The sequence below is a fragment of the Myxocyprinus asiaticus genome, chromosome 14, assembly GCF_019703515.2.
Source record: "Myxocyprinus asiaticus isolate MX2 ecotype Aquarium Trade chromosome 14, UBuf_Myxa_2, whole genome shotgun sequence".
In the NCBI taxonomy this organism is placed as follows: Eukaryota; Metazoa; Chordata; class Actinopteri; order Cypriniformes; family Catostomidae; genus Myxocyprinus; species Myxocyprinus asiaticus.
Genome location: NC_059357.1, coordinates 29,756,296 through 29,783,437, shown reverse-complemented (window position 1 = coordinate 29,783,437; position 27,142 = coordinate 29,756,296). Strand labels below are relative to the sequence as shown.

The window sequence follows — 27,142 nt, the reverse complement described above, 5'->3', positions numbered from 1 at the left end:
TAATGGAACTTTATAAAGATGGGAAAGGATATCAAAAGATATCCAAAGCCTTGAAAATGCCAGTCAGTACTGATCAATTACTTATTAAGAAGTGGAAAATTTGGGGATCTCTAGATACCAAGCCAAGGTCAGGTAGACCAAGAAAGATTTCAGCCACAACTGCCAGAAGAATTGTTCGGGATACAAAGAAAACCCCACAAGTAACCTCAAGAGAAATACAGGCTGCTCTGGAAAAAGACGGTGTGGTTGTTTCAAGGAGTTCAGACTGTGATCAGCTCTTTGTGTGCTGTGGAAGATGCACGAAAGGAATGTCTGTCTCCAAGAAAAGACTTTCTCACTGGATCGTTGATGTGACTGCCCTGGACTCTGAGTTGCAGGGTTAGATCTGCCCAATTTGTGTTAAAGCACACTATACTGTACTACATGTTCATATATTAAATTACAGCATGCATGTTACCTGATGTAAAAAAGAATGCAGTATAATCGAAATTTTTTTAAGTAATAAATATTCACCTAATAATAATACTACGTGAATAAAAACCATTCTATTCATGTGTTTAATTGCACGCAAAAGTGTTCGATAACGTTTGAGATTTTGATTATCTTAAATTACAACTTTGGAGAAAAGAAGTCTGTTGTCTTATGAGAACGATTGTCGATGCATTATTGAAGACAGACATCTTGTGTTGACAATGGAAACTGCGCAGAGTTGTAAATTCATTTAAATGTCTCCTTGTGAAATTCCAGCATCCGCACTTTGCTTCTGCCTTGTTCTTTCTCTGTTTATAAACAGAGTGCGGAATGGTCGATGGGCAGTGACGTCACCTCTCCAAGCACGTCACATTATTTTGACCTTTCCAAATGGTTTTCACATCGAACGAAAAGTGTTACACATCAAAAGCCACATGTATTTAGTTACAACCCGAGCAGTAGCGCGCGCAGTTGACATCAAATTATGTTGTTTTTCTTGCCACATGTAACGCACGTGTCGCCCGGTTCCAGGAATTGCAATACTATTAACCATTTCTTTACCGGAGAGCTCAGTGTTGGGACACTGACCAAGCCGAAACTTGTCGAGGAATAAAAAAACAGGTCATACAACCGAATAACTGGACCTTACGATAAATATTCGGAATATCTCATTATCCCCCGCTATTTCTTTCAAAGCACGTGAAGAGTAAATACATGATTATGACCCACACTGCTCCAATCCGTTAGTCCATGACGCGTTTGCCATGCGCCATCTCCATGTTTTGACTACTACCACCACCAACAGCAACACAGTGAACCCTGGCAACACACAGCCATTGCGCTTGCAATCCCCTCTTCGTTTTTTCAACAAAATGGCTGATTTGGGGGATGATACCGGAGCGAGAGCCCTGTTGGCCCTCAAATCCGCTCCTTGTAGCCCGGTGGGTATATCGATCCCGCCCGTGTACGCTCTCTCCTCCTCGATTTCGCCCAGGATCACATCCTCCATGCCCCTCTCCCCTCCGTCGCAGGCCCTCGCGCGGCTGGAAGGCAGGGACTTCGAGTTCGTCATGCGCCAGAGGTCGGTGACTGTCGGGCGGAATTCCTCGCACGGTTCCGTGGATGTCAACATGGGCCATTCCAGCTTCATATCCAGAAGACATTTGCAGATCGCCTTCGATGAGCCTCATTTCTACCTGCGCTGTCTCGGCAAGAACGGCGTGTTTGTCGATGGCGTTTTTCAGAGGAGAGGCGCACCTCCACTTCTCTTACCGAGGGAGTAAGTTACTAAAATCAGATCTGTCACTCGAAATCAGCCTCTTTAGCCAGATGGCGTGCAGTTAGAGAGCTAGTGTACTACCCATACAAGAGATTAAATTAACAGGCTCAATGCAACGCCTGCTTAATCCGACTAAACTGTGTTTGTGTTTGCAATTGCAATCTCAAAAGCTGTCAGATTCAAAACAGACAAAATTGCATAACAACATTGTTTGTACATTCTTATTAACCCGCCTTTATTTAAAGATAATCTGACCGTATTTGATATTAATCTAGCATTGTGATTGTCATACCGGGATATTGTGTGTAGTAAAACACCCAACAGCCTTGAATGTGACAAGCGATTAAATATTTATTTTATAGTATTAAATAAGTGACCCTTGGGTGTTTGTTTTGTAGAGCTTGACGTTCAAGAGAAGTTAAAATACAAACACGGAAAGTTAGATGTTTCACACTTCGACCGCAGGAAGTGTGTGTGTGTGTGTACGACAGCGACTGGATCCACCAAATGATTTTGTGGTCGAATCTGAGATACGGGCCTCATTTGTGACACATATCAGTAGTAACCGCTTTGTAATCTTCAGAAGACAAAGAACAGAGGTGGAAACCTAGTTGTACTACAATACTGTATAGCCTAGTAACTTGAACGACAACATTTGAGGATCGTCAATTGGCATGTCCTCTAGATTTGTTTTGATTGTTTTGCAGTGTAAACAACTACTGCCATTCAAAATGCAAAGTGGTATCAGCTTTGGAATTCGAATGATTTCATTTCAAATATTTGAATTTGAATGATTTAATATGGTATTCCAATTATTTGAAGTTGTGTTCGAATTTAATTTGAATTCAACTTTAAATTCGAATTTATTTACATATAATCTTGTAGTAAAATGATTAGACCTTTCAGTCGAAACTAAACCAAACAGTGTTGTTTATTACATATACAATATTTTAGTTGTTGTTCTGTTTATGCTTGCAGAGTCATACAGTGTAGCAGTGTGAATCTTGATATTTATTTCAATAAATATAAAAAAAAAAAAAATAAATCACCTTAAGAGAACCAATCTGTAAGTAGTTGGTTCTACTTCAATAGATGTCTCTGATAAAGTGTACCGCATGTAAACCAGTTTCTGTATCTGTAATCAGTAGAGTTAATCAGAATTAAAGTAGTTCTCATGTTGTTAACGGTTTTAGCCTCAAATCTCAACACTCATGATTGAGAAGTGGTTCAACTAGTTAACTGAATCGGATTTTGGGCCCTGCACAGTTGTGTTAAACAGTACCGTCAGCAAATGTAGTTTCAGCTAATGTTCAGCTCTTTGTGTATAAATTTTAATAAAATCACTGTTTGGCTTCCCGGTTCTTATCAGAATTGCATTCAATATGTTTGGGTGTTTGCCTTGTGTCTTAACAATATAGAGAATAATAGATCTATGGAGCTTGTTGTCACTGAGGTCAGAGCAACTATTCCTGCAGACTGCTGTGAAAACATGGACAGACAGAACCAGTAATGGGCACATACCAAGCCAGCCATTTAAAACAAATGCACTGTGTATGCTGTAGCATTAAAAGTGGCTTCCTGGTGCAGCACTTGTGTAAATACAGCCAATGGAGGTGGTGCAGCAGTTCGTCATTCTCTGACTACACTGCCGACCATCCGAAAACAAAGGAGAGGGGTAGATGGGAGGGATTGCATTTTCCAAACAGAACCTTAAAAACGTAACTAGTAGGGGTGCCAACAGCAGGGACATGGCAATATGATATTATATAAATATCTGGGTCACAATATTATAGTTTTGTGATTCTTTGTTTATTATAATTGTATTATTCAAAACTGTTATATATTGCAATCTTATACTCGTTTCTCTTTCGTTTGCAATGAACTTCGTTGATTCATGCAATTATATTCTCAGCACGATCTGAGTTTGGAATTGGTCAAATAGAATGGTTTTGTGTTCGTTGCCCTAATGTTGCTGCATGTTTCATCTTGCTGGTCAGTAGGGGTGTGTAAAAAATATCGTTTTTATTTATTTTTTTTTCAATGCGTCACGATCTTCATTTGAACGATTTTGATATCGATTCTTAAATCCCAAAATCGATCTTTTGCTCTATGCGCAACCCTCGACTACAATGAGAGGAAATCACTCGCATTTGCAACCAAATTTCATGCTATGTGGTCTAAAATGTGTATGTTTGGCAACTGGCTGGTAAATGTTTACAAATCACTTACCAGTAATTGTGTAGTATAGTGGTGGAGTATTCAGCACTGAGATCCTTTCACTCTGTGTTGAGAGTAAAAGTTATTCCTTTTAATGCGTTTCCAAAGATGAGATCCACACGACCCATTTGTCACTGAATAATGTCTCTTTTAATATCCTTTCTTTTCTCTACCATCAGTTGTTGATCAAATACAACAAAAAATATACATTTAATTCTAATCACGTGTAACACAGATGAGAGAAAGGCGTTTGAGTCCTCTCTCATTAATATGTTCTCATTTACAGACGCTCTTTACAGAAATGCTGGTTTTGTTAAAGAGACAGTACCGGTTTTAGCACATGTTCAACAAATCCATGTTAATACTTGTAAATAGTACAAAATATGCAGCTAAAATGTAAACATGTAACAAAAAATTATAAATGAAAAATGTGTAATATATATTTTTATTGATTGAATACATGTATTTTATTTATATTTAAATAGCTAAAATGATGAAAAACGAAAAATATAATTAGTAAAATTAATATTTTCATAATGTACCTAGTTAGAAGGTCCCCTGTAAAATTAACAGCATCAAATGTAAGCAAAAGGGACATTATAACTAAAATATACCCATATGAATTGATATAGAATCGAATCAAGAGCTTGTGAATCGGAATTGAGTCGGGAAATCTGTATCAATACCTTGCCTTAGTGGTCAGTCTTCCAAATTTTCCCCAAAATATTTATTTAAAATTGTAACTGAAATATCAGTTCTTGCATTGAAAGATCAAAACCGTATTGTGAGGTAAAATATTGCACTTTGAATTTTTTTTTTGTTTTTTTTTTAACAGATTAGTAATATGACTTTTTGTTTTTGCTACACAAATCGTCTATAATGACAAAGTAAAAGTCGAATTATCAATCTAAAAAGCCAAGACAAACTCTTTACAGGAGCAAGGACAACATAGATTTCCTTTCTTTTATTTCTGAACAGCATTACTGGTGTAGTGTGAAGTGTGCCCACAGGGGGAAATCTCAGAATACCTTTTGTGTGCTACAATTATTCAGTGTCAAAGCATTACCATTATTTCACGAACAAAAAACAAGTAGAATATTTCAGAAACTGGTGTGTGTTCATTGATTTGTCTTATTGATCGGGGGGGACACTATTCCCTCAAATTTGCACTGATATTTAGGCAATTTGAATTCATTTTTATTAATCTTTATCCCTCCCTACAGGTGCACTTTTCGATTTCCCAGTACAGTGATAAAGATTCAGTTTACAGCGCTTTACCACAAGGAGACACAGAAGGAAGAGGCTCCTGTTTCACCTGTGAGACCCCTTTACCCACAAATCTCGCCGCTGAAAATCAGCATTCCTGAAAATGACTTCAGAAGTATGATGAGTCCCCTGCCTTCACCCACAGGAACTATTAGGTATGACTTCATCTGAACAGTCACAGCGCAGAGAACATGACATGTTTCATTAGATGTTTCAGGTTGACCTGAACTGATGCTGTAGCAGTCAAATATCTCTGATATGAGGAGTTGTATATAGCTAGTACATAAAGCATTTGGTAACTCTTCTGGACCTTTTGATAGTAAACTTTGTCCGCCTCTTGTCACTGAAAGGCAAACTCTAATATTTTACCCAAAAATGAAAAGTGCCATTATTTACACACCCTCATTTTGTTGCAAACCCATATACTGTATAATTCTTTTTTTGAACCATAACAGTATATGCACAATATGGAATATGCATTTGAGATGACATTAGGGTGAGTAAATAATGACAGAATTTAAATTTTTGTGGTGAACTGTTCCTTTAACTATTGGTTTTCAAGCACAACCCCAGTTCTGCATGACATCTCACTGTAGCCTCATGGTCAGTGGTAAAGCGGAAACTTAAAGCATACATCTAATTGGTGTTTTAAGCAAAATGCAAAAAGATATGGAATGTTGTTCTGACTGAAAAGTTATCAAATGTGTGCTTTACGCTGTGTTGAATTGCAGACGAGCAAATACTGAACAGTTTAGCATAGGCTTTTTAAAAATTGCTTATTTTATGTCAGTATTAAAACAAAAGTAAAATTGTAATACATCTTAAGGGATGCATTTTCACCAAGATGTTTTATGCAAAAAAATATGCTTTTTTTTATGGGTATTTGAAGCTGTCACGCTTAATTGTTTATCCAAGTTTGTTGCACTAGTGGTGAGAAAAACCTGCTCCTGGTGGTCTTTCCACTCTTCTGCACCATGTGTGGTTCTCAATGCGAGCATGCTGTGTGCACATACCATATATGGAATGTGCTGAGCTTGGAGCGCTCTGATTGGTGGATCGGAAAGTGTTGTGGTTTGGTGTTTTGAGCCACAGATAGTTTCCTTTTTCCTAGCCCCCCCCCCCCCCCCCAATACCACTCCTTGGACTGCTCCTACATCCAAAACAAACAGACACATGCTTTCTGTCCTTCCAGATTACTCTTCTGTGGGGAATATTTCCTTCTATTCAGCTTTTCAGCCACTCAAACTAGTTTTACACAGCTAAGATGTAGTTTCTACTGCAATATTTATCTCAGGTTTTTCTGAAGTTGTATCAGGAGTTCCAGGATTCACTCACTCTCCACTCTAGTGATTGAGTAGGGACTTTACCAAGACATTTCTGCCTGCTGGACAAACAGCAGATGTGTGTACAGTTTTAAAATCCACACACTTGGAGCAACTTGAACAACTGCTATGTACAGTACAACCAGCAACACCAGCCTTTACTTTGTACATATATGATCTTACTAACCTTAAATGCTGTTTGCTGTTTCACCTGCTACAATTTCTTTATGCTTCAGGATCATTTTAATGAAGTTAAATGTTGACTGTAATTAACCTAGAATCCGGGATGATCATTTTTTGATTCGGAAGAGATTTCTTTTAGTTAAATGGGTTAATAATTAATCAGTGAAAGAGTTGTCCTCTGTAAATCATTACTTCACACAACCCTTTGGAATCCCTTTGGCTATGGCTAAGTTCACCAACCTCAGTGTTTATGCTATAGCTTGTTTTGAGCTTGAGTTCCACTTGAAGTGGTGGCTTGTTATTGCTTTTCATAAAAATGTATTGGAGTCTCTTACAAAAGATGCATTCGGTAATATGCATTTATTGTGCCAAAACATGGCAGTGTGTGTGTGTGTGTGTATATATAATATATATACATACACACACACATGCCATCTAATGCACATTAGAGCTGCACGATTCTGGATAAATTGAGAATCAAAATTTTTTTGCTTCGAATAAAGATCATGATTCTGAAGGGGAAAAAATGCTTATGTGATTTACAAAACCTGGATGTATGGGTACTAAACAAAAGTAACATGTAATGTACTAGAGTTTCTGACCAAATGTTCTCTACTTCAATCTATGCAAAAATGCAATAATGTTGTAAAATCCAATACCTACATTTAAAAAGTCCACAAGATGGCACAACAAATACATTACAAACTAAACAGCACTTTGTTATTATTGCTAAATAAATAAATAATTCCATTTAAAAAAAAAAAAAAAAAAAAAAAGTGCATAAAAAAATAAATGAAACGATTTGATTTCTCACATGCTAAGTTCAAAGCAAAATAAGCGGGAAAAAGCTTCATTAACAGTTTTATGTCAATTTTATTTGCACCGGTAGGCAAATATGCAATAAAACACTGTTATTTTAGTAATTAAAAAATATATATATATATATATATATATATATATATATATATATATATATATATATTTGACAGTTTAAATTAAAACAATGTGGCCTTCAGTGTCTCTTGTAAAAAAAAATTGCAAGCTTTTAAAGGAATTATTCAAGAGCCAGTAATTAAATAGAGAACAGAGTAAACAGTGCTTTAAGTTTTTCAGCAACAGTAATTAAACATTAAAAATTATAATATAAAAACATTAAAAAAGTAATTTAATGCTAAATTAAACTATTTAAATATCTGACACTCTTTACTGTGTGATTATTAGATATATATTAACAATGATTTGATGCAGTAAGAATGCCTGAATGCCTACAACGGATATCATGCAGCTTATATCTACATTTAGACATCACACAGATCTAACACTTTGAAGAATTTGTCCTGTCTGCTTATACATTAACAGCTGTGTTTGCTTTAATATCTCGTCAAGACAGTGCCGATTTAATCCCATCTGTTTACACTCTTGTAATTCATTAACAGCTGTGTTTACATTAATATCACCTAAAGAGGGGGCAGACACGCATGTGAGCATTTAAAAGCAGCCGGCTGTGATCAAACAGCTCACGGGTTGCAAATTTAGTCAGATCTGGGAAATGCCGGTATTTTTTTTTAACATCGGTTGGTGGCTATTAAAATATTGAACTAAGCAGAGATTCCATCACACTCCTAGCAACGCCGGAAAATTTTTTTGGCTGTTGCTTTTTAATTTATTCATCGTCTCTGTTTCGTAGATGCCATATCAAGTTTAAAAGATCAACATTTAAAATGCTTCTTGAAGTGAATTTCTCATTTCTATTTGACCGCCTTACAAAGGCATGCCACGGTAACGTTAATATACATTGCAGAATCCATGTCATTTAGAAATGATATTGCGTGGGTGTCTGAATCGAGATCACAATCTTTTAACGATTAATCGCGCAGCTCTAATACACGTGTCAGTATTAAAGGTGAAGTGTGTAATTTCTGTGCCACTTGTGTCACAAAATGTAACTGCAGAATTGGTTTGCCGTTACATTTGGTTGACAAACAGTTAGTCCCACCCCAAAGTAATGCCATTGGTTGAGCCAATGCTGTGTTGGGATGCTCAAACAAACAGAACAATGTTTTGATTACACTTTTAGTGAAATTAAACCTATGGGTAGTTATAGTTGTCTCTGCAACTGGAATAAGCAGGGATAGGAAAAATTATTTTAACAATTGGCTTCAGCTTTAAACAAAGTTTTAAAACCGTTTTATCTCCAGTTTATCAGAATTTCAATTTGAATAGAAATCCTGTACATTTTCCTTTAGGACTTTTACTACATTGTCTTTGGATAATTTAGCCTTTTTTTTTTTTTTTTTTAAACCTAGGACCGAGTTTGTCATTTAGAAGCAGTGTAGAAGAGTTGTTTGTCATTTTGCTTGTCCTTAAGGTGTTTTTGTAACATGGCCCAGCTGTTGTGAAAATGGTGCCTCAGGACTGGACTTCAACCCAGTCCACCCCACCCGCTGTGCCCTCATGCACACAGCTGCCTTACCCTCACCGTTCAGAGAGGCCTGTTTTTCTCTGCCTGCACAACACAATGGAGACTGCAGCACAACAGTCTTATCTGAGCATTCTGTTGTGCCCTGCTGTCAGAACGCCAACAGTAAAAAAAATAACACTGCGAGTAATGTAATGGTGTGGTGTGGCTGTGTTATGGGAGACTTACTGAACTGTTGACAATTAACGACAACCTTAAAATAGCATTGCTTAGGATATCTTTGTCAGCTTCTGCCTAAATAGACTTATCTTTACATTTCGGAAACCCTGTGGCTTATGGCCCAGTTGCTGTTTTGTTGTTTATCAGAATCCTCACGACTTGCAGATTGTTTTTCATGTTAGGTGCATAACAAGGTTAGTGATATTCCTAATGTTTGTGTGGTGCATCTATGGCATGCTGTTGATTTTGATTGTGGAAGACAATGGGGCTCATTTACTAACTGCGCATATGCACGTATTTGTGCGAGAAACCTGTGTGCAAAAGTTTTCACACAGAAATCATGGTTCATTAGTGAGTTTGTACCTCATTTTTTCTAAATTTACACAGATTTCGGAAGCATAAACATGGAATGTATTAAGTTGGTGTTTTTTATAACTACATTTTTTTTTATTGTAATTACTGAGTGTGACCTTACAATAAATATTGTAGATTTTAGAGTAATATTATGTTTAAGCTTAATCTGAATTAAACAAAAATTTTTTTTTCAAACTTGTCTTATTTTGTAAAAATAAATGGGAAGTTCATTTACAGTAAAGCTGTCAAAATTAACGCGTTAACGCATGCGATCAATTAAAGTTTAACGCATTCATTTTTCTTAATGCCGATTACCGCATTAACCATTAATGAAGCATAAACCAGAATAAACATTGGTCGGTCAAGGGCGGAAACTTTGAAATGTGTTGCTGTGTCCGCCCGTAGTCATTACACTGACAGTTACACCACAAAACACACACAGAGATTCCATGTCAATGATCAAGTGATAGAGAAAATATATCTTAATGCTATTTGTTGTACAAAACAAGCCCAGATGGGACTTGTGACAGAAAAGTATTTTACAGCCACTGCTATGTGCAGTTTAATCACCACAGAAGCACATCAAGTCTTAACTATCACCAAAACGCAGAATGAGAAGTTTTTGTCTGCTGCGCTTTTCATGTGGAGTTCAAAGTGGCGCTTTGTGGAAGTCTTTGTTTGGAAAATGTTAAGAAAGCAATATGTTATGTTTTGTTTTTGTTTCCTTAAAATACCTAATGTTTACATAACGTCCTTTCTCCTTTTAAAGTCACCACCCGTAATCCTCGCACATACCAACAAAAAAAAAAAAGGAACCTGGTTTACTTTGTCGCTGGTCATGGCATGAGTTGAATGATTGGACATAACCGCACAGACAGTGTTAGGAAGCGATTCTATCACAGACAGTTTCATGTTGACACATTTAATATTTAAGTGTTAAGAAACAATCACACAGTTTTGAAAGTATAACCATAATTAATTGCTTATTTGTGGTGCTTTTTTTTGTGAGACCCCCGCGTGACTGCTGTATGTGTTTTCTGTTTCCCTTTTTGATTTGTAACTAGTAGCACCTAATAAGCAAAAATAAATATATATGTTTTTCTAGAGCAAACATTTTTCCTAAAAATGTATGTCCACATATGTGGACAGCAAGACTGCGTTTTGAAATTTTAAATAACTCTAAGCTATAGAAAGTCAGATTTTTTTTTTTCATCAATTTGTTTCCAGGAGTGTTGGTTATTCATGTTGTTCTGAGACGTTCCAGACATTACAGCTGATTTTCTGTAAAGCTGAATAAATAATTCTGATTCATTCCAGACATTACAGCTGATTTTCTGTAAAGCTGAATAAATAATTCTGATTCAAAGTAATGTCCAGCATCATCCAATCACTGCCAACCATGTTAAAAATTAACATTATACATTCTGATGTACTGATTACCATTGTCCCATGTCTGCCAAACATGTTGAGTGGTCCAAACATCATCTGCAGCTTGAAACTGAACTTTAGGTCGGATTTTAGGAGTGAATTCACCTAGCTGCATAGAGAGCTCTAGGATGCTCCCTTGTTCCCTATTTAGTGAATGGCTTAACCTTCAGTGTGCTGTCTGTCTGCACTGGTCTCAGAACAGTTCAAAATGCAACTTATTTTCATCCTAACTCCATATAAAGCCTCTGGAAGCAACATTTTTTCAGCTTTTGGATGAACCCATTGATTCTCAATGTGATAATGCACAGTAAATATAGGAATGCATTTACTAATGTTAATGAATGGAATCATATTGTGCAGTGATAACAAAATAAAATATAACAATGTATATTAAAATTAAGCAATATGACCCACAGATGTGTTAGAGTTGAAAATTATTCAAAATAACTAACATGTTTTTTCTACTTTTGAGGAAAATCAACGGAATGCTGTTGTCACGTGACTCAGTGCGGCAGAAGTTAACCCTTTAAATGACAGTCTAGAGTCTTGTGAACAGTATTCAGTCGGGTTTTATTCATTTCAATTATGCGTTGTGTATAGCGAAGTCAAAATACAACGTCCACACATGTGGACGCGGGGTCACACGTGGTTAAGTTAAATAACCCAGATTATGCCTTTACACTCTGGAACAGTGTCCTTACCCTCTGCTCTCCCTCTCCTCTTGACATAGTGTTCCCAATTCCTGTCCAGCGAGTCCTCGTGGAGCTGGATCTTCAGGATACCGCTACGGACACAACATCACCTCAGACCTTCAGCTGGCAGCTGAGTTTGCAGCCAAGGCTGTATCAGAACAGCGCACTGAAGCCACTGGAGGAGATAGTCCTAAGGTAAGAGCCTTCATGATCCTTGGCTGGATGCTGTTGATAATGCACATCAAGAGTATGTGAGTGCAATGGAGCCACAGCAATTTACTGCCCCAACTCAAAGCATTCTGTTATTAATTTTTGTTAGGATGAATCCAAACCTCCATACTCGTATGCTCAGCTGATAGTTCAGGCCATCTCGTCTGCACTGGACAGACAGCTAACACTAAGCGGCATCTACGCTCACATCACCAAGCATTATCCCTACTACAGGACAGCCGACAAGGGTTGGCAGGTCAGTTTATATGCCAATGAATCTCTACTTTCCTTCTCTTCAGACTGTGATTTGTGTGTATTGTTAGGTCTGATATTTTCGTGAGCTAATTTGGTTTCTGTCAATCATACTTCCAGAATTCCATCAGACACAACCTGTCTCTGAACCGCTACTTTATTAAAGTGCCACGCTCACAGGAAGAGCCAGGAAAGGGTTCATTCTGGCGTGTAGACCCCTCATCTGAGGCCAAGCTGGTGGAGCAGGCCTTCCGAAAGCGCCGGCAGAGAGGGGTATCCTGCTTCCGCACACCCTTCGGTCCACTTTCCTCAAGGTGGGAGCTCTCAGACACATTAACCACACCACTGCACCCTGCTGTCTCTCTTATAACACTGTTATATCCCTCTATACCTCTCACACGGTCTACTATATTAGCCTGTTAGAAGCTTGCTTAGTCTCTTCTTTTTGTACCCCTCCTTTCAATCTATTTCTTCAATGGGCAGGACAAAGTAAGTCTGCAGCCTTTTTGTATTTGATCAGTTTTGTTTGGGTGATTTCTGCTTAAAGGGATAGTTCACCCAAAAATAAAAATTCTCTCATCATTTACTCACCATCATGCCGTCCTAGATGTGTATGACTGACTGTCTTCTGCAGAACACAAACAAAGGTTTCAGCTTTGAATATCTCCGCTTTGTACAATGCAAGTGAACGGTGACCAAAACTTTGAAGCTCCAGGGTTCCTGTGGATCCTTAAAGCATTAATGTCTTAAATTCAGTTTTCTGAAATTATCTTAAAAATATCTTAATTAAGACTTTTGTTGTATCATTTTTTATTTAAAGAGGTCTTAAATTTGGGAGCGGAAAGACTGGAATTGTGATATGACCTAAACTTCAAAATAATACGATTTCATTAAATAAATGCATTCTTCAAAGTGAAAACGTGGCACTGTTGTATTTTGTTCAAGCACGCTGGGGCTTTTCAGTGTTTTCAGCTGTTGCAGATCAGTTCACAATCATTAGGTCATATCGGAAATTTATGACAAACTATCACTAATGATCAACTCTTGATGATGATATAGTGTTGATGAAATATGACAATGTTTACTTTTAATTGTTTATATTGTAATACATTGTAGATTATTGTAGGAGTGCACATTTTATTTCCCTTATCTGTTTGAATGAGCAACTGGAAGCAGTGAAGCGCAAACATTTCAAAATAAGAGTCCCCGGTGTATTTCAGCCTTTTAAGTTAAGTTCCATGCTGTGAATCTTTTTTTTTTTTTTTTGGTTAAAAAATGCATCTGGAATTTAAATAAATTTGGACTCTTATAGCCTCTGTCTGGCCCTCCCCATCATAGGAAGACTAAGAACATTTAATATAGGCTGCCAGTTTAAAAAATGTATCTATTTAATCTAATTAATCTATTGGCAGATTAATTGCCTTTCAACACATTATTATATCAGCAAAATACAATATTAGTCGACCTAATTTGTATTTATTTATAGATTGGTACATAAACCAATTTTAATGTGATATATACACAGATTAGCCACAACATGAAAACCTCCTGGCTAATATTGTGCAGGTCTCCCTCGTGCCGCCAAAACAGCCCCAACCCGCATCTCAGAATAGCATTCTGAGATGCTATTCTTCTCACCACAATTGTACAGAGCGTTTATCTGAGTTACCGTAGACTTTGTCAGCACAAACCAGTCTGACCATTCTCTGATCTCATCAACAAAGCATTTCAGTCCACAGAACTGCCGCTCGCTGGATGTTTTTTTGTTTTTGGCACCATTCGGAGTAAATTCTAGAGACCGTGTTTGAAAATCCTAGGAGATCAGCAGTTACAGAAATACTCAAACCAGCCCGTCTGGCACCAACAATTATCCATGCGATTATCTAATCAGCCAATCTTGTGGCAGCAGTGCAGTGCATAAAATCATGCAGATACGGGTCAGGAGCTTCAGTTAATGTTTACATCAACCATCAGAATGGGGGCAATTTTTTATCTTAGTGATTTGGACCATGGCATAATTGTTGGTGCCAGATGGGCTGGTTTAAGTGTCTGTAACTGCTGATCTCCTGGGATTTTCACACACAACAGTCTCTAGAGTTTACTCAGAATGGTACCAAAAACATCCAGTGAGCGGCAGTTCTGTGGACGGAAACGCCTTGTTGATGAGAGAGGTCAGCAGAGAATGGTCAGACTGGTTCGAATTTACAAAGTCTACGGTAATTCAGATAACTGCTGTACAATTGTGAGAAGAATAGAATCTTAGAATGGCGCTGTTTTGGCGGCACAAGGGGGACCTACACAATAAGAGGCAGGTGGTTTTAATGTTGTGGCTGATCGGTGTATATCGATAATCATCGGGAAAGTGTTCCAATCAATGTGTGAAAGGCATCGATCCTAAGTCTACTAGACATGATCATGGTTACAAGCTTGATTACACTTCCTAGTGCTTGAAGCACATGCAAAGTGGTGCTAGGAAGTGTAATCGAGCTTGAAATCGTAATCGACAAGGTAACTGCAGATGTCAAGATTTATAGTGAATTTTTTTATTTTTATTTTGGTCTGTTCTCATCCAAAGTCGATTAGATCTCTTCAGAAGACATGGATTAAACCACTGGAGTCATATGGATTAGCTTTATGCTGCCTTTGTGTGTTTTTTGGAGCTTCAACTTTCTGGTCACCATTGCATTGTATGAACCTACAGAGCTGAAATATTCTTCTAAAATTCTTCGCATCTGTTCTGCTGAAGAAAGAAAGTCATTCATCTGGGATGTTACATGATGAGAGAATTTTCATTTTTGGGTGAACTATTCCTTTGAGTCATTTGTCAAAGCAGCTTCAGTTTGGCGCATCCATGTTTTGAAAGCTCTGTATGATCTTGCATTATGCTTTGAGGCAGGGTCGAAAATTAACACTCGCCACATGTGGCTAAAAATTGGCTTTGCGGGGTATGATAAGTTACCCACTTATGTTATTGAGAATTTCAACAGTGCATGGTTTCAATGGCAATTTAAGAATCATATTCTGACTATCACTAACCTAAATGACATGCAAATCAAAACTATATTAAAAAGATAGTGAATCTGATGGGGTACTATTAACAGGGTACTATTAATACAGTCATGAAACCTTGAAGTATCAGGAATTGCCTGAAATATTTTGTAAATATATTAAAGTAATTAATAAAAACCTTTAAATGTCATAGAACAGTCAAGGGAATTCCTATAGTGAAAATAATTTTTCCTTGCTGTGCTCTAGTTCATCAGCTAGAAATTGCTTTCCTTGAAAGCAATCTCTATAAAAGTCCTTATCCAGTTATCACAAACAACTTGAAAGTCATGGAAATTCGTCAAAGAAAGTGGGAAAAGAAAAGCCTAGTGACTGATTGGCTTTTGTTTTTTGTCAGAAGTTCAGCTAGGAAGCCAAATTGCCGGTATAGCAACAGAACTTCAAGTTTTAGCACATTCATGGCATTAAGCCACTAAAACGAAAATACAAGCAACAAATTAAGATGAGTTTTGACATTTTTGTGTGAGATCATTTAACTGAGAGAGTGACACTCACTCAGAAGCTAATAATATCAGTAAACTAAATTATTAATTTGTCATAATGAAATAATGGTAAATACAGCTTCATGGTTGACAAGAAATATTTAGTGATTGATTCAATTCACATTAGCAGGTCAGACAAAAAGGTAATTTTGGACCCTGCTTGGAGAGTATCATCTGTTCATATGTTTGTTGCATTCACAGTGTGTATGAAAGTTTCTGTGTGAAGATATTCAGGCAGGGCTTTTAGTGAGAGTGACTGACAGATCATTGTGTTGGTTTCAGGAGTGCCCCAGCATCTCCCACCCACTCTGGCCTCCTCTCTCCACATTCAAGCGGCCTGCAGACCCCTGAGTGTCTGTCTCGGGAAGGGTCACCAGTGTCTCATGAGCATGACTTTGGCTCCAAGCTTGCTTCTGTGCCCGAGTACAGATACTCGCAGAGTGCACCAGGTAAGTGCGTGTTCTGACAGCATTGTTGAGTTGTAGCAACACTACTAACTTGACAAAAGTTGACAACAGCATGTCAGAAGCTCTACAGTTTTCAAAATAGTGCTACTTTAACTGCAGTTTCACTACTTAAATTTATGAGTAGCTTTTAGCTTGGTAAGCAACAAATATAAAGTAGCTTCCCCAGCACTGGTGTCTGACTGTATATTCTCTCACTCTCTAAAATTGCTCTTGTCTCACAGGCTCTCCAGTGAGCGCCCACCCTGTAATCATGGCCGTACCACCTCAGCCCTCAGCTGTAATACCCAAGCCTGTGGTTTACATGCCGGCCTCAATCATTAGCTCCTCCCAGGCCTCTGGTCAGGCCATTCATGTGGTGCAGCAGGCGCCAGCTGTCACCATGGTCCGTGTAGTGACCACCTCTACAAACTCCCCCAATGGCTACATCCTGGCTAACACCACCACCTCCAGCTCTGGAGATGGTTTTGGAGAACAGAGAGGTAAAACAGCACCCATTTCTTATACAGTTTAAGTCAGAAGTTTACATACACCTTAGCCAAATACATTTAAACTCAGTTTTTCACAATTCCTGACATTTAATCATAGAAAACATTCCCTGTCTTAGGTTAGTTAGGATCACTACTTTATTATAAGAATGTGAAGTGTCAGAATAATAGTAGAGAGAATTATTTATTTCACCTTTTCTTTCTTTCATCACATTCCCAGTGGGTCAGAAGTTTACATACACTTTGTTAGTATTTGGTAGCATTGCCTTTAAATTGTTTAACTTAGGTCAAATGTTTTGGGTGGCCTTCCACAAGCTTCTCACAATAAGTTGCTGGAATTTTGGCCCATTCCTCCAGACAGAACTGGTGCAACTGAGTCAGGTTTGTAGGCCTCCTTGCTTTTTCATTTCTGCCCACAAATGTTTTATTGGATTGAGGTCAGGGCTTTGTGATGGCCACTCCAATACCTTGACTTTGTTGTCCTTAAGCCATTTTGCCACAAATTTGGAGGTATGCTTGGGGTCATTGTCCATTTGGAAAACCCATTTGCGACCGAGCTTTAACTTCCTGGCTGATGTCTTGAGATGTTGCTTCAATATATCCACATAATTTTCCTGCCTCATGATGCCATCTACATGCTTCACGGTTGGGATGGTGTTCTTTGGCTTGCAAGCCTCACCCTTTTTCCTCCAAACATAACGATGGTCATTATAGCCAAACAGTTAAATTTTTGTTTCATTAGAGCAGAGGACATTTCTCCAAAAACTAAGATCTTTGTCCCCATGGGCATTTGCAAACTGTAGTCTGGCTTTTTATGGCGGTTTTGGAGCAGTGGCTTCCTTGCTGGGCAGCCTTTCAGATTATTGTCGATATAGGACTCATTTTACTGTGGATATAGATACTTGTCTACCTGTTTCGTCTAGCATCTTCACAAGGTCCTTTGCTGTTGTTCTGGGATTGATTTGCACTTTTCGCACCAAACTACGTTCATCCCTAGGAGACCGAATGCGTCTCCTTCCTGAGCGGTATGATGGCTGCATGGTCCCATGGTGTTTATACTTGCATACTATTGTTTGTACAGATGAACGTGGTACCTTCTGGCATTTGGAAATTGCTCCCAAGGATGAACCAGACTTGTGGAGGTCCACAATGTATTTTCTGAGGTCTTGACTGATTTCTTTTAATTTTCCCATGATGTCAAGCAAAGAGGCACTGAGTTTGAAGGTAGGCCTTAAAATACATCCACAGGTACACCTCCAATTCAGTACACCTCCTATCAGAAGATAATTGTCTGGTTGTCTAAAGGCTTGACATCATTTTCTGGAACTTTACAAGCTGCTTAAAGGCACAGTTAACTTAGCGTATGTAAACTTCTGACCCACTGGAATTGTGATATATTCAATTAAAAGTGAAACAATCTGTCTGTAAACAGTTGCACAAAGTAGATGTTCTAAACGACTTGCCAAAACTATAGTTTGCTAATATGAAATCTGTGGAGTGGTTAAAAAATGAGGTTTAATGACTTCAACCTAAGTGTATGTAAACTTCTGACTTAAACTGTATATATCTGTTTGTTACACTCTCTGTAATAGTTGATTCTGATTGGTCCCTTGCAGCATTCTGTGGTCAAATATTGTAGCATAAAGACTAGGGCTGCCACCGACCAAAGATTTTCCTAGTGGAATACTAGGCGTTAGTTTAAGCCTTTAGTCAACTAGTTGTCGCACGTTTATGATATTAATTTAAATGTTTAAATGTGTGTGTGTGTGTGTGTATATATATATATATATATTTTGGAGGGCATCAGAAAATGGTTTGAGTTCCAGGGCTGAGAAAGTATGTTATAAGTAACATTGCTAACACTGTTCTACATTACAGTGAAAAACTAAACCGTAATAATGAGCCTTTTAAAATATAAATTTTACAAGCACACGTACGACGCGAGCCACAGGGACACCGGCAAAAGCGGTAATGATCCTGAATGTGTCGGAAAAACCAGCAAGGAGACTGTCTGAACATTTTGTTAATTTATAGAGAGAAATGCACATTAGGGTTGTGCCGATAGACGATGATCTCGGGGATCGACGATGGTCAGGGTGATCGCCAATAGCTGATGCATTTGACTATGTCGAGACAATATTTGGCTCGTTTTCCCATTAATCCGTTCAATTTATTATTAGGCTATTATTATTATAAAATTAATATTACAGATAATTTATCCGTAGACACAGACACGTGCTTGAAGAAACACACTTTATAATATTAAGAACAGATGGCAGAAAAGCCGTCTATGCGCATGTATGACACGCTGTTTGTACGGAGGCATGCAGTCTCGTGGAACACGCGCATGTAAAATGTTCTCACTCTTTCTTTTTGTTTCTGTCTTCTGAATTTTTTTTTGCAAGAACAGTATCGTCTGAGTGCTGCAAATGACCTCAGACATCTCAGCTCAGGAGGTGCTTCAGGAGGAGTTCAGTTCGCTTTATTTCCACAGAGCAGTTCATTGTGACCACAACTCTGCAGCCTATTCATCTGTGATTAAAACATAAAAGAATACAAAAACAGGTTCACCTCGAACCATGATTTATATTTCAGTGATTATTATCATCATTATAATTATTATTTTTACATTTATAATTGTTTTTATGTCTTCATTTGTGCAAGTAATTTTCCGCCTGCCTGTTTAGACGGATACTTGCCTGATGGTAAATGGAAAGGTGGGCACTTATAATTTTTTTGATCACTTCATTATTTTAATTGCTTTTTCATTTCATTTGGAGTGCATTTTGAATTTAGAAATGTATTTGATTTTAAGTTTTTTGTTTTTTAAATAAATTAATTACATTTTCAATGCAAAATCACTAAAGCAAGAATATTTACCGATCCCTCAGCCGGGTGTTTACGATGTAACTGGATATTGCGATTTTATATATCGTGAAGGAGGGAACAAAACAAATTTATTCACACACGATGTATTTTCCCAGACAACTAAATATCTGACCGGTAGAGAATGGACAGATGAAGTAGGTTCTTTGCCAAAGAGATGTTGCCCTTCATAACTGTTGAAAAGCCATCTTTCAAAAAGTTGAACAACACATCGTGGTGAGCAGGGTGGAGCCGAGCAGTGTCTGGGCAGAGCGAGGCTGGGAAGATAAGTGGCGAATGACTTCCACCTACGCATCACACCTGCCTCACGTTCCAGCGAGGGGAGGCGGGAGTATTTAAGGAGAAGAGACAGCGGCAGACGGGAGAGAGATGTACGAAGCTTGTCCGCGTCTTTGAGTGTTTTTATGATTTGACGCAGCTGGCTGAAAAGCAGTGCGTGTTTTTGTTTCTTTTATACACTGAAAACTGTCATTAAATGTCTATGTGTTTGTCAAGCCGGTCCCAGCTTCCTCCTTACCTTCGTAAGTGTTACACACATTTTAATTGTGCTTAATTTATTCCAGTTTCATTTGAACTTTTAGTTAAAATAAAGTTCAAAGTTTGAATTCAAGGTGTCTTGCTTTATTGTGTAGGCTTAACCCTAACCCTGCTTAATGAAAATTACCCCATAGTACCACCTAGCCATCCAACCAGTGGTAATACTGGTGTTTGTCGGAGTGGAGGTTTATTTATTTATTATTTTATTTTTTTCTGCGACCAACCGACCAATCAAATCTTGGTCGACCATTCTCATTGATTAACGTTTGGGCGACTATTAGGGGGCAGCCCTAATAAAGACTGCTATATGGTATAAATTACAGTTTTATAAGGCAAGATTCATGTCTTTGATAACTCTGCAGTCTCTTTCTTCTCAAATAATAATTTATAATAACTCAGTTTTAATAACTCAAATCAATATTTCATGTCCATTTATTTGGTAAATAACCATTGTAATAAATGGGATTATGTACAATCAGCTGGTCGTTATCGAAAATAAAATCTTTCAGGATGATACAAAATTCTATACTGCGTGCCCAGTTATTAGGCAAGTGAGTATTCTGATCTTATCATTATTTCCATGCACATTTTCCAACTCCGAACCATATAAACTTGAATGCTTATTGGATTCAATCATTTTCAGGTGGTATGTATTTGTGTAATGAGGGAGGGTGTGGCGAAAGTGACTAATACCTTATATCAAAGTGTGCATAAATATTAGGCAGCTTCATTACCTCAGGTAAAAAGAGATTTAACTGACACTGAAAAGTCAAATATTGTAAAATGCCTTTCATACGGATGCAACACTCTTGAAATAGCTAAGCTATTGATGCGTGACCACCGGACAATCAAACGAATAGTCAACTGGGGCGCAAAAAACGCATGGAGAAGAAAAGGCACAAATTAACTGCAAAAGACTTGAAGAATTAAATGTGAAGTTACCAGGAACCCCTTATCCTCCAATACTACCATATTCCAGAACTGCAACCTACCTGGAGTGTCCAGGAGTACAAGGTGTCAAGTGCTCAGAGACATGGCCAAGGTAAAGAAGGCTGAAACACGACCACCACTGAATATATTCACAAGTTGAAGCGTCAAGATTGGGCAAAGAAATACATGAAGACAGATTTTTCAAAGGTTTTATGGACAGATGAAATGAGAGTGACTCTTGATGGACCAGATGGATGGGCCCGTGGCTGGATCACTAATGGACACAGGGCACCACTTCGAGTCAGGTGCCAGCAAAGTGGAGGAGGGGTACTGGTATGGGCTGCTATCATTAAGGATGAGGTAGTTGGACCTTTTCGAGTTGAAGGTGGACTGAAACTCAACTCTCAAACCTTACTGCCAGTTTCTGGAAAGTACTTTCTTCAAGCAGTGGTAGAGGAAGAAGTCCTCAGCATTCAAGAAGGCCATGATCTTTATGCAGGACAATGCTCCATCACATGCATCCAAGTACTCCACTGCTTGGCTAGCCAGCAAGGGCCTCAAAGATGCCCAAATAATGACTTGTCCCCTTCCTTACCTGACTTAAATCCTACTGAGAACTTGTGGGCCCTTCTCAAATGTGAGATTTACAGTGAGGGAAGACAATACACCTCTTTGAACAGCATATGGGAGGCTGTGGTTGCTGCTTCAGCAAAAGTTGATTGTGAACAGATCAAGAAACTGACAGACTCCATGGATGGATGGCTCATGGCAGTTATTGAAAAGAATGGTGGCTATATTGGTCACTGAATATTTTTGAAAGGCCAAAAATGTTATTTAATTGTCATTTTGTGCTACTTATTTGTTGCACCTACTCTAAAAATTGAGAAATTCTAGTTGCCTAATAATTGTGCACACTTACATATTCCCCTGAGAAAGACAAAACTCACTTTTCCTTTGTCAAACATTCAGGTTTGAGGTTCAGTAAAATTTTGGATTGACTGTGAGGATTGTGTTTGTTCAACAATAAAATGAATCCTGAGGAATACAATTTGCCTAATAATTGGGCACGCAATGTAATTATTATAGTATTATAGTAGTGACATGTAGCTCAGATATGAATCTAAAGACCTATTCACACCACCACCACACAATTTGCAGATGAAAATAAACCATGATTTTTTTTTTTTTTTTTTTGTCATGCCCCCATTTGAAAATAGAAAAACCCACTAGGCCTATATTTTTGTTATTTTCTGTATACATTTTGTTTTACATTAATAAATAATTTTTTTTAACTAGGTTTATATACTTAAAGAACATCCGAAGACAGAATAAATACAAAGGTAATAGTGCTTGCAGGAGCAATGTTAATATAATAGCTCTCCATAACATAGAGTTTGCCATCATTTACTCCAAACCAGTCATTTTTTTTTATCTGTGAAACACAAGATTGAGGGATGAGAGGATCGTGATTGTGACTGTCAAGCTCCAAAAGCTCATAAAAACACCATACAAGTTGTCCATATCATTTGTGCGCAACATTTCAAGTCTACTGAAGCCATTCAATAGCGTTGTGTCAAGAACAGACCAAAATGTAAGCGTTAATTCACTGAAATTCATTCTTCACCATTTCAAATCTGATGCGTACGCAAGCACATCTTTGTTTACTTTAGTGTAGTGCCATGAGTGCACCTGACAGGCTGATACCACGAGGAGAAAAAAAATCGTGAACAACGGTTCTTCTGTTCTTCCGTCATCGCAGCAAATTTAAATGTGAGAAAGTGAATGAGATTCGAGACTGTCTTCCACACGACCCATTTGACAATACAGATATCAACATCTTGGTGTCTATCTGGAATGCTGGTTCAGATAAATGACCCCAAAACCTTACATCTTATTGGTCGAAAAAGGCTTTTGCCGAGCAAAATGTCATGTCATCAAAGAGCTAATTTTTGCATCTGGTGTGAAAGAGTCTATATGTTTGCTTTATTTTTTTGCTCCTGAACAGTCTCTCTGTCTCTCTTGTCTGTTTGTGCAGTTGATGAGATGCCTGTGGTTGGCAGTAGAGTTATTCAGGCTGTAGGAAGTCACATAAGCTCCACCAATAGGGGGCAGCAGAGCTACACTGTTGTTCAGAGCGCCATGCACCAGCTTCCCGTGCAGACGATTGCTCAGAATGGCAAACATGCTCTCCCTATCACCAGTGTGTCATCCAGTGCTTACGGTATGTGTGCCTACTGTTCTGAAGCTGGTCTAGAGCTTCATTTGATTTGGTTTGTCAATTCATTTGTACTGCTAACTTTTTAACTGTGGAAAAAATGGATATTATATTATCCATCACCCTCTAAACTGGACAGACGAATAGCAGGAATTTTCAAATGTTCTATGCAGATGTATTTTATAGCCAGATGTTGTCAAAAGTTTAAAAATTAATCAAGATTAACAGCATTCACTTTGACAGCCCTAATTGAACTCAGATAGTCAATTAAAAATCATCAGCAATATTACATTGCAATAATATAACTAAAAGGCTGGGTTCAGCTAAAAATACAGGTGAATGGAGAATTGATAGACTCCATTTCACCTTAAGTGGACCAAATTGAGATCAAAGTCCACTTTCAAGGCTAGGGATGTAAGTGCTTTTGTCAGTCAGTTTAATTTTTGTCCCTTAAAGAGCTCTTTTAAAGAGGACTAAGTGTGAAAACGCCCTAAAAATAAAAAAATTGCATACAATATTAAAGAAATATTCTGGGTTCAATACAAGTTAAGCTCAATCCACAGCATTTGTAGCATAATATTGATTACCACAAAAAATAATTGTGACCACAAATGCTGTCAATTGATCTTAACTTGTATTGAACCCAGAATATTTCTTGAATTAACAAATGTAACCTGTGGCCTCTTCCTTTTGCCCTCAGCTCTTACCAATCCTCTGCAGATCTTGGCTGCCCAGGCCTCAACATCCCCTCCTGTTCTAGTCAACAGGCCTACCAGCAGGGAGGTCGGAGAGTCCGGCAACCATGAGCCCGAGCCCAAACGGCCCAAAATGGAGGAGGACGCCGTCGCTCCAGTCCCACAACCTGTTATTGTTGCAATGAACCAAGAGGCCAGAGAATGAATGAGTGAGTGGAAGAATCAATGATGGATCTTTAAAGCACGTTCCTCAATATCGGGAAAGTGTCTTGTTTTCTTTCAACCGAGAACTTTATTGAAAACAACAAACCTGAACACGGGTAACTGAATCGAATGTTTTGTATAAAGAGGTTAAAAATTGTGTTTCATGGAGTGGGGGTGTATTGAGCTACATCTGGAAGCATTAAAATTCAGTGCTCACACAGTTTTAATTTTGTAGGGGTTTTTAATCTTGTAAAGAATGTTGGAACGAGTGTCCCTCAAAGGTATGAAGAGTGGTGCATGTGTGCCCCAGTAGTTCCTCACAAGGTACAAGTTGAGAAAGTTCTTACTTTTGGGTTGGGGTGGGACCAATACTTATGCAGCTATTACAGTTTGAGAACACGAGTCGCTCCGAATTGAAGCAGTATATATATAAATGGGGGTCACAGGAAGTTGTTACTTCAGTTGCCTGTGCAGCCTTTGTGAGGATTTATTTATCTCTCTGTTCAAAAAGGCTTAGAAATATTGAAATAAGATTGTTACTACTAAAAAGCACATAAAGCATCCTACAGAATAGATATGAAATAGATATAGAAGCCTTTCTAGATGGAGCTCTTTAACATACAATATTGTAATGTACTTTTTTTTTTTTTTTTTGGTGGAGGACTCGCTTGCTTGCTTATTACAAAGAGAAATGTCTAGAAAATGCTCATTTCTAAATTGGTCTATATTTAGCAGGAAATTAAAATGAACTCAATGAATGTAAGTACCGTTTGTTTATTTGTTATGGTTCATGGCACCCATTTTTGACCTAAAAAGTTTATTAAAAAGTTCAAATGTGTTTGTGGACAAATTTGTGCTGTTATGTGTTTTAAGAAATGAAATAACTGTAAGTTTAAAGTTAATTACATTTAACGTTGCTCAGTTGTATCTGTCCATCCCCTTTAGCACTTAGGCTAAAATTGTGCTTTGTAGATATCTTGCGTAGTAACATGATCAGGACTGCATCAGTTGATGAAAGCAACAATAATGCTGGGACGGGCTTAATGTCAACCAAATGCTTTTCCATTTCTAAGACCCAGGAATGTAACTGTTAATATTGATTGTTGGAGAGGCTGTGATCCTATAAAAAAGATCATAGAAGCCACTAAATGAATGTTCAGTATTTTTTTCTGAGAATTCAAGACCTTGCAATTATTTGTTCCTTTAAGAAGCTTATTTTAGTAATATACACAAAAGCAGCCTTTAATGAGACTTTCTAATTTTACTAATTGTTAGAATCATCAAAAAGGTTTTTTCAAGACAATCACTAACGGGATAGTTCAGTAACCGCTCTATATTTTGCAAATGATATGCACCACAAATGTGGAATAGAACCCTTTCTAAGTAAGCTAAATGTTATCGCTAGCTTATTTGTATGCTAACGTAGTTGTACAGTGACAGCCGTACAGTGTTCCTTTTGTAGTAGAAATGGAAAGGATACTTTAACAGACCAAATACATATCCTCATTATTAGTGCCTTAGCGCTCTACTTCTTTCAGGACTCAAAAATGCATTGTGATATACTATTTAAAGAAAACAACATCCAACTTTGAAACTTAAAAAAGTTCATTTTCAGGTTTGTTGGAAAACAAAGAGAAAAAAATGAACAGCACACATCATTCTGCTATATAACTAAACACAGCTGTTTAACTTGACCTAGAATGTAGGAATCTAGAAGAATAGATATAATGTGACTTTTGATAGAAATTGACTGAGCAATACGATAAAGGTAGACAGGAAATTAAATATTACGAATTTTTCTTTATTATTTGACAGTTTATGTTTCGCATCAGTGCTCATTTGCAGCTCAAGCTGATTTCCGCACAATCAAGAGTAATCTGTAACACATCTCCATAAAAATCCTAGTCTTTTGGAGTACAGCATTAACAAGGGATTTAACACTGGGCATTGAAAAAACACTTGGAAAAGCTTCAGCTTTCTGTGGTTGTATGATACATTCAAATATGTATTAAAGCTGAATATATTTAGATATAATTATGGCCTTTCAGAGATTTCTCCTTATTAGTCAGATTTGTTAAGGGACACTTTGATATGCCACATCTTACCTATGTGGGATTTAATAAACGAGACCACCACTATTTCATTTTAAGTCTGTTCTTTTGTTTCATAAATTCATTATTTGATTTATTTTTTTTTTTTTATTTGATTTTTTTGACTGGCCTGTCAAATAAAAGAAATGCATTTTCCAATGGAATGTTTTTGTCTCAGCAAGTGAAAAGCTTTAGTGATTCAAACTCCTTTTAGATCATAATGAAATTCAATGGAATGGCTAAAAAGAAAGAAAACGAAACAACTTCATTATCCATCATTATCTTTCATTCAGAGACATACATAGCCTGCAGAATTAGCTCTCACTGCCTAAAGGTTTTTCATACATTTACAAAAAAGTCTGCCACCGTGTCTGTATGCATAGATAACCATAGAGTATTTTTGTCACAAAGACATTCAGATTTTTTATTATTATTATTATTATTGTTTCCTTTTTGTGTTGTTGCATATTAGCATACGCAAATGTTTAAACACTAAACCTTTCTAATTTAAACTGAACTGATGTACGTTTCCTTCCTCTTTTGAAACGAGTTAATACGCTGGACATATTTTGTTTCTACTGTACACAAAACACCCCCTACTACTACTGCTCAAAAATGTATCACCGTGTCCTATTTTTGTAAGATCATGCAGTCCATATTTTAATGTGTATGAAACTACACAAGGTGTATGAGGGCTTTTCTTCTGTCAATGCAGTTAATGTAATGGTGTATCTGGAAAGAATAAAAATACTTTTGGCTAATCTTTTAAAGAA

The 27,142-nt window shown here is 37.5% G+C and overlaps 1 protein-coding gene across 4 annotated transcripts; it reads left to right on the top strand.

Moving 5' to 3' along the window:
* Nucleotides 1–797: 797 nt before the first annotated feature.
* Nucleotides 798–27,142, top strand: LOC127451611 (forkhead box protein K1-like). 4 transcript variants are annotated; one of them, XR_007899118.1, is made up of 9 exons: nt 798–1,750; nt 5,191–5,388; nt 11,889–12,045; nt 12,170–12,316; nt 12,433–12,626; nt 16,143–16,309; nt 16,549–16,806; nt 19,223–20,069; nt 23,201–23,328. XR_007899118.1 is itself a non-coding variant. In XM_051716414.1 (9 exons), the coding sequence occupies exons 1-9, from the start codon at nt 1,236–1,238 to the stop codon at nt 24,278–24,280; spliced, it is 2,022 nt and encodes a 673-aa protein (XP_051572374.1). In that variant the 5' UTR covers nt 831–1,235; the 3' UTR covers nt 24,281–27,142. The 4 variants fall into 4 exon arrangements, 2 of the variants coding, with proteins under 2 accessions (XP_051572375.1, XP_051572374.1); XR_007899119.1 differs by lacking the exon at nt 23,201–23,328 and having other exon boundaries at nt 19,223–19,529; nt 19,797–20,186; XM_051716414.1 differs by lacking the exon at nt 19,223–20,069 and adding an exon at nt 24,081–27,142 and having other exon boundaries at nt 831–1,750; nt 23,201–23,386.

Bases quoted from the DNA above. Each gene is read 5' to 3' on its own strand.
- LOC127451611 (XM_051716414.1), top strand. From the start codon at position 1,236: ATGCGCCATCTCCATGTTTTGACTACTACCACCACCAACAGCAACACA. The intron at 16,807-23,200 runs GTAAAACAGCAC...CTGTTTGTGCAG, and splicing joins TGGTTTTGGAGAACAGAGAG to TTGATGAGATGCCTGTGGTT. The intron at 23,387-24,080 runs GTATGTGTGCCT...TTTTGCCCTCAG, and splicing joins TGTGTCATCCAGTGCTTACG to CTCTTACCAATCCTCTGCAG.